At 33.5% G+C, this 7,262-nt stretch overlaps 1 protein-coding gene across 1 annotated transcript; it reads right to left on the bottom strand.

Annotated features, from left to right (window-relative positions):
- Positions 1 to 642: 642 nt before the first annotated feature.
- Positions 643 to 4,983, bottom strand: LOC124836544 (AT-hook motif nuclear-localized protein 7-like). Its single transcript, XM_047311718.2, has 6 exons — positions 4,273 to 4,983; positions 3,426 to 3,493; positions 3,148 to 3,279; positions 1,742 to 1,903; positions 997 to 1,329; positions 643 to 905 (listed from the first exon to the last, which is right to left on the bottom strand). The coding sequence occupies exons 1-5, from the start codon at positions 4,709 to 4,711 to the stop codon at positions 1,000 to 1,002; spliced, it is 1,131 nt and encodes a 376-aa protein (XP_047167674.1). The 5' UTR covers positions 4,712 to 4,983; the 3' UTR covers positions 643 to 905; positions 997 to 999.
- Positions 4,984 to 7,262: the final 2,279 nt, after the last annotated feature.

Genomic DNA, 7,262 nt, shown 5'->3' with positions numbered 1-7,262 from the left:
TTATCTATGATCAATAAACATGTCATTTCTCCAATAAAACATCTAAATTGAAATATGTTCTCTCTTATTCAATTTTTGAAATAAAAATCCTTAAATGCTTTTAAATTAATTTAACATTATAAATATATGCAAACAATTAATAACTTTTAATCTAATACATAATATTACAATCAATCAAACATTAAAAAAGTTGTAAGACTTACATCAAAGAACTCTACTCTATATTAAGTTTTAATTATCTAACAATTTTTTCTAAGTTATAATTTATATTAGTTAAATTAATAAAAATATTAGTAGTAAGACTTACATAAAACTCTATCTATAATTTATATTAGTTAAATTAATAAATAATTACATAAAAATAAATATTTGCCCTTTTGGTTATAAGAAAATAGTACCATTTCTCTTATAAATCATAACAATAGTAAAATGAAGTTGAGGTTCTAAAAACATGCTGCAATCACATGAATTTTAGGCCAATCTTTAAATTAAAAGTATATCCACCTGCACAGCGAAGTGCCTAAAATTGTAAATTGAATCCCTATGGTTTATATCGGTATCAAGGAAGGTATCAGAATTTTTTTTTTTTGTATATAGTTTTTAGATCCATGATAATGTGAAAAACTCTTAAAAGTTTCCCAATGAGCAAAAGTTAAAAATTACAAATAATCTTTATCGAAACAATCCCAACATAATAAATAGCCTAAGAAGTCTTTGAGATCCTCTCTAGAAGAAAAGAAGAAAAAGTTGTAAGAGTTCAACAGAAACTGTAATGAAAAAATAATGAGGCCTCAATAATCCTTTATAATTTCTGACAACTGTACATAATGTCATATAACCTAGTAGTTGTCACGACAAAGTTCCATGTTAGTTTCATTCAGTTACCATGTCAGCCTCTGCATCACCTGAAAACAAAACAAGAAGGTTACAATGTGATGAAAGATTATTGACCTGAAAGTGGAGCATCATATCATAAGACAAAAACAGCACCATAACCTTCTATTCATCTGGCAAAGATATGTTGATGTCTGGGGATGTCCTCTGGTCTGAATATTCCTCAGAACCATTCCAAGTAGCAGCATCAAGTGTAGCATCTAGGTTCTGTTTGTCACTTGAAACACTGACAGATTCTCTCTGGGTTTGATCTGGTATCTGAGACATGGGCATCAAAAAGTTTTCACCTTGATCAGCATTTGCTTGTGAGATAGGTCTAGCAAATGTCACAGTTTCTGGAACAGCTGAAGTAGGGGACACCACTGGCTGTTGTTCACGTTGATACTTCTTCTTTTGGCTCTTCTGTGCATTTTGCGTGAAACTTCCTACTACAATCTGAAAGCATTACAAAAAAATTCCAATACAAACATGTGAATAAGTCATAAAATAATGAACTCTTCATAGTGACCAAAATGAACTAGATATCAGTCTAGTGACTCTCATAATTTTGTTTCAACAATTTAAATGTAGACAGTACAGGTTAAAAGATCTTGGTCATTCAACCTAGAATACAAACCTCATTACAGTGGTTATGCTAGTTACAATTTCAATCTCATTACAGCGGTTACAGTTCATAACAGTCAGAACAAACCAGTTTAGGGTCATTTTGGTGTGTGTAGGATAAAAAGTGAGTTAAAACTCGAGAGTCAGTTCTTGTAGAGTAGCACATTTGATTATTTGACATAACAAATCTATTATTCAAAAGCATATGAAATGTTCTACAAAAGAAGTAAAGGAAATAGCATACTTGGATGGGACCAGCAGCTGTTAAAAGTCCAGCAACACCACCTCCTATCACTCGACCATCAGGGCCAGCAAGTGAGACACTCAATCCACCAGTTCGACTTTTCATGCCACTGTTGTCAGCAACAGTGAATGATCCAGACAAAGATAAAATCTCAAATCGACCCTGAAAGTAAATGCTGGACTGAATTATTGAACAATTTCCAAAAACAAATAAGCATGATTGCATGCATGCCAAAAGGGTTATGCTAATAACAAGAGAAAATGCAAAACAGCAGAAAATGACAGGTCCTAGGCGACATTGACCTCAGACAGACTACCACGTTAAAGTGTTAATGTTTAAATATCTGATTTAAAGATGTGCATTTGCAGATTAATAATGCATCACATAAATGATTCACATCATCATCATGTACTAAATCTATGTATTGTCTTTATGCATTTCTCGGTTGCACGACAAGGAAGGCTCAACATGAAGTCTATAACATTTTAGTTGTCACTTATCATCATATTGCAATACTCAAGACCATAGCAACACTAGTTCAGTAGCTTATCATAGTATTTTTGTTAGAAAATTATGACTTAGTTCAGATATACTTTTCAAAAAGTACCCACAGAAGAAAACAAGATAAAATAAATCACAAAATTTTCTTGAGTTAAAATCAGTTTATTTTTAGAACCCTCTCGTTTCCCTTCTTCATAAAAAAAAAAAACTGATATAAATACACTGATTTTAACTCTAACGATATTTTTATTCATTTGACCACCTATTTTTTACCATATAAGTGGGTGTTTGTATAAATTTAGCCAATCTAGCCTCATATGACCCCAATAACTGAAACTCAGCTTGCAGATTGAGATAGCCAACAAAACTATGACTTTGATATTAGTTGAAATGTTTCACTAGATTTAAAATGATTACAACACTTTACGAAAGAGGACACCGCTAGAAGCGTGTGTCTATCTTCTCTAGCTAGTGGATTGTGTCTCTTATATGCTTTATTTTAGCATCTTAATAATTAACTTATTTCCCATTTCCAGTGTTAGATCTGACACGGGAACGGATGAAATGAAAGGATAAACCAATTCTTTAGCATACACCCAACACGCCAATTTTGAGCATATATCCAATACACAAGGCAGATAACTTGTCCAACCCCACAAACAAGAAGAGACAAACAGAGATCACCTGACATAAATGCACCCAATGCTGACCTATATGGCATCCATTTTCTATATTGGCAGAAGACATAAACAAGCTACCCCATGAAATTATTTCAGATATGAATCAAATTCAATCAAAGAAAGCTTGATATCATGGAATTGGAAAAACAATCAAAACCTTTGCAGGGAAAGAAAAATAGACAATAATTTGTAGTAAAAAAAGCATTTAGATCTAAGAGACCATGCCTCGTAAGTCAATATGCCACCAGAAGAGCCGGGTTGGCGTATGGTGACATTTGAGATAGCTCCATTGGCAGAGAGAATACAGATTCCTCTTGGACCCTTCTGAGCAAATGACAAGATCTTTCCAGCAACATCCTGCAAAGTAGAAAAGTGACAAGATCCTTATCCAAATCGCCAAACCAAAAAGATCTGTCAAAATTGCTCAAGAAAACTAGAGCCAAATGATACATCATTACATATATCTGCAAAAAGACAACAATGCACACTGGCTTCTGCATTACCTCTCCAGTGTAAACAGTCACCACATGCGGTATGAAATCACCAGCAGCTGTGTTTGCGAACACCTCACCTTCAAGAATCACGGACAGAAAACCAATCCACACATTAGCCGTATGTGGTATAATAATTTTCATCTCCAAAACTAGAGGCCAGGTGAATGAACCCAGAAAAGAACAGTATTTTTGGGTACCAGAAAACAACCTCTGAAGGCAGATAAAACTATTAAGGCGACAAAACTCTTATTCGTATTATACTATCAAGAAAACTAATTATACTGAAAGAGGCTGGAACCAGTGGATCCAGTCGTTAAGCGGTAAAAGAACATTTTTTTCTAGCCATGGAAAGCAAATGAATGTACACACCAACCTTAGATTACTAACCACAAAAAGGAAAGTTCACATTTTTGTAACCGATTCACGGTCCCTTAGACGTTACCAGAAAGAAACACATAAAAAGAAAATTAGGCTCAAATCAAATGAGTACTCATCGTTTGCATCAATCAAGGGACCCTTTAACAAATTAGGCTCAAATCTCGATCCCAACCCCATGAACCCAGAACAAAAAAAAAACAAAATAAAGAAAGAAATCCGGGACAAAACCCAAGACAGTGGAGCTACAACAACCATGGACAAAAGGGTAAGATTAATTGAGATTCATGATTTAGGTATGCCGGTAAGAAAATGAAGGGAGGGAAAAGAAAAAAGGTTGAGCTAGGAACAGGGATTTTTTGGTTGGCGGGTAAGTCAACTCGGGGACGACATAGTACAATGAGTGAGGTCAGCACTCAGCAGCAGCAACATCACAACACCTGAGAGAAACAAAACAACGTTGTACCGTACCACTACTCACCAAAAGAAGAAAAGAGTTGGTAGTTGCCAAAAGCTGTGTGTTTGCCACGGCCCCTTTTGTTAGAGAACTCAGAAGGTGTGGACAAAGTGAAACCCGGTGGAGCTGGTGTCGGGGTTGCACTCACCCTCAGGTTCCCATCTGCATCATACTTTCTCGGCCTCCCTCTCTTCTTCTTCCCAAACAAGTCAAAACTCCCTTGGCTCCCAGTGCTTCCTGGCGTTGTTGTTACCAATGTTGTTGTCGTCGTTGCAGCTGGCACTGCAGGAACCAACGTTGTTGGTGTTGACGCTGGTGCTGGCGGAGCTGCTGGCGTGGTTGTTCCTTCGCCGTTTCCCACGTTCATGTTCATGTTAACATTCATGTTCATTGGCTGAGACAGCCCAGATGGTGGTGGAGCTGACCCTGCAGAAATGGTGTTGTTGCTGAGTGCTGCTTCCATGAGGGTGTTCGTATTTCCAGAAATGGAAGGAGAAAAAGAATGGAGTTTGAACAAGGAAGAGTCTGCAAATGGCGCCAGAAGTAGAAGGAACAGAGAGGCTATAGGCTTTTTCTCTTTTTAATCTTTAGAGGTAGAAATTGTGAATACTTGAATACAACTCAACTCAGTTACTCTCTCTTTCTCTTTCTCTCTCTTCTCTCTGTCTCTGTGCTTTGGCATTAATGGAGGAGAATGAGGCTGAGATGGGAAACTGCTATTTTCTTGTCGGGACTCCACTCTGCATTATAATATTTTAATTTGCATAAAGTTAGGTTTAAATATTAAAATGTGCCAAGCCTCTTGTAATCTATGAGGATGATCAAGACATATAAATGTCCTATACCCAAAATGCCCCCCTTAACCGCCCTAAGGATATTTAGGTCCATTTCTTTTAAAAAATATTTCTATAATTAAAATTTTCTTTCGGAAAGCAATGCAGATTTAAATTTATGTTTTATTGTAAAGTTATATCACATTCCATTTTTCATGTTTATTACACATTCAATATCATTTTCTTGCTTTCCTTCAATGTTACGGTTACATGCGTAAAAAAGAACAAAAGGCGAAAAAATAAATTAAAATCCATAAAAGAAAAAAAGACGACAAAACAAATAGGTATTCAGTTTACTTGTTATCGATGGTTTTTTAAAAATGTGAATACACTTAAACTTAATCTTTTTTAGTATTAATAATTAAACGTTGAATTATATTTTTTAATATTACGTGTAAAACACGTGAAAGAAAAAAAATGATGAATAAGTTTGAAAAGTAAAAAAGGTACCATAGAAGGGACTCAACAAGGTATCCTTCATTATTAAAAAAATAATGAAGATTTACAAGTTTCGACACAAACTAGAGAAGAAATAGTTTTTATAACTAAACAGTCTAAATATTAAGTTGTTAATCTCTTTTCAATATTAATTATGCATTTAATGTATACTTTACTTTAACGTTAATTGTGAAACGCGTGAAAAGAGAAAAAAAAATTAGATGCTAAAAAAAATCGAAACCCGTAAAAGGAGGACGCTGAATAAAGAAGTGACAATTTAGGTTTTTTTTTAAGAATATATACTTAAGTTATATTATGTTTATTATTAATTAAATATTATTGAACGCTAAATTTTTAGAAGTTTGTGCGAAATCCGTAAAAGAGAAAAGGAAAAATAAATTTAAAGAGTCAAAGGGAAAGATAAATAAGAACAAATATGTAAAAGTAAAGCATATGTATTATTTCATTATTTATTTAGAGTCTTCTAAAAAATTAAATTCGAGAAAAATAATGTAATGCCAATAAGATTTACAGCTTGTCATGTTTTGGCATAAGTGAAGTAGAAACGGTTCCTATGATTAATGATGTAAAATACAAAGTTTGTAAAAAATCGTTTTAATATTAGTTATACATTTAATGTTTAATTACTTTTCTTCGACGTTATACGTGAAAAGAGGAGGAAATTTAAGAAGCAACCACAAAAATAAAATCCGTTAAAGGGGAAATATGAATAACAAGTGACAAAAAAAGAGTTATTCATTTATCTTGTAATATAGGGTCTTTTGAGAAGTAAACAATTCAAAATATACTAACTTAAATATTTTATTTTTATATTTGTTAGAAACCAAATTACTCTTCTTCAATATTTTGTGTGAAATACATGAAAAATAAAGACAAGAGAAAAAAAATAAGGATCGACAGGAAAACATAGATCATATTACCTTTTTAATAAATAAATAAAGGTTTATAAGTAGGTATAATATTTTTTAATTTTAGTAAAAAATTTCATACTTTCTAAACTTTCTTTTTAGATTAAAATATAATTAAGAAGTTGTTGGTGACAAAGTAAAACCAGAAAGAGACAGCAGCATTTAAATTTATTTTTTATAATAATGAGTATTTAGCTCCTATTAATATTTAATTATTATTTTTGTGAAATTCTTATTATTGGAAGGTGGTGTTTTGTTAGATAAAATATCAATTGATCTAACTATATATTATATATAGTGTTTTTACAACAAAATATTAATAATATGAAAATATTTTAGTGTTAGAACTTAAATAGATACAAGTTCTTCGTTTGATGATGACAGATGCTACAACATATCTTGTAATCTTATCTTCGTATGATAAATTTACATGTAAGATCGATAATAAGTTTGTGTCTTTACATATCGTATGTTCCTAACTTATAAATGTACATATTATGTGTTTCGGTGGATACTTTTTGGGACCGAGAGACTAACCTGCTGACGCGTCTGGGCCGCTCGCTCGCTTCCAAACTCCTCCTGTTGGCCGATCGGTGTTGGCCCAAACCGATCGGTCTCCTTCTTGACGAGGGGGATGTACCTGCAAAAGGTACTCCGACGCCCAAGTTAGGCGTGTGATTTGAAGAGCCGCGGCTCTTGTTTGAATATTTAGTGAATGATTATCACTATTGAGTATTTGAGAGTCATGTAGAGTAAGTGGAACGTACCTGGCTTTTGGCCCTGGCTTTGTATTTATAATTTACCTCATGGATCC

The sequence above is a fragment of the Vigna umbellata genome, chromosome 8, assembly GCF_029865625.1.
Source record: "Vigna umbellata cultivar VRB3 chromosome 8, Vumbellata_1.0, whole genome shotgun sequence".
In the NCBI taxonomy this organism is placed as follows: domain Eukaryota; kingdom Viridiplantae; phylum Streptophyta; class Magnoliopsida; order Fabales; family Fabaceae; genus Vigna; species Vigna umbellata.
This window is presented reverse-complemented; position numbering and strand designations above follow the sequence as displayed.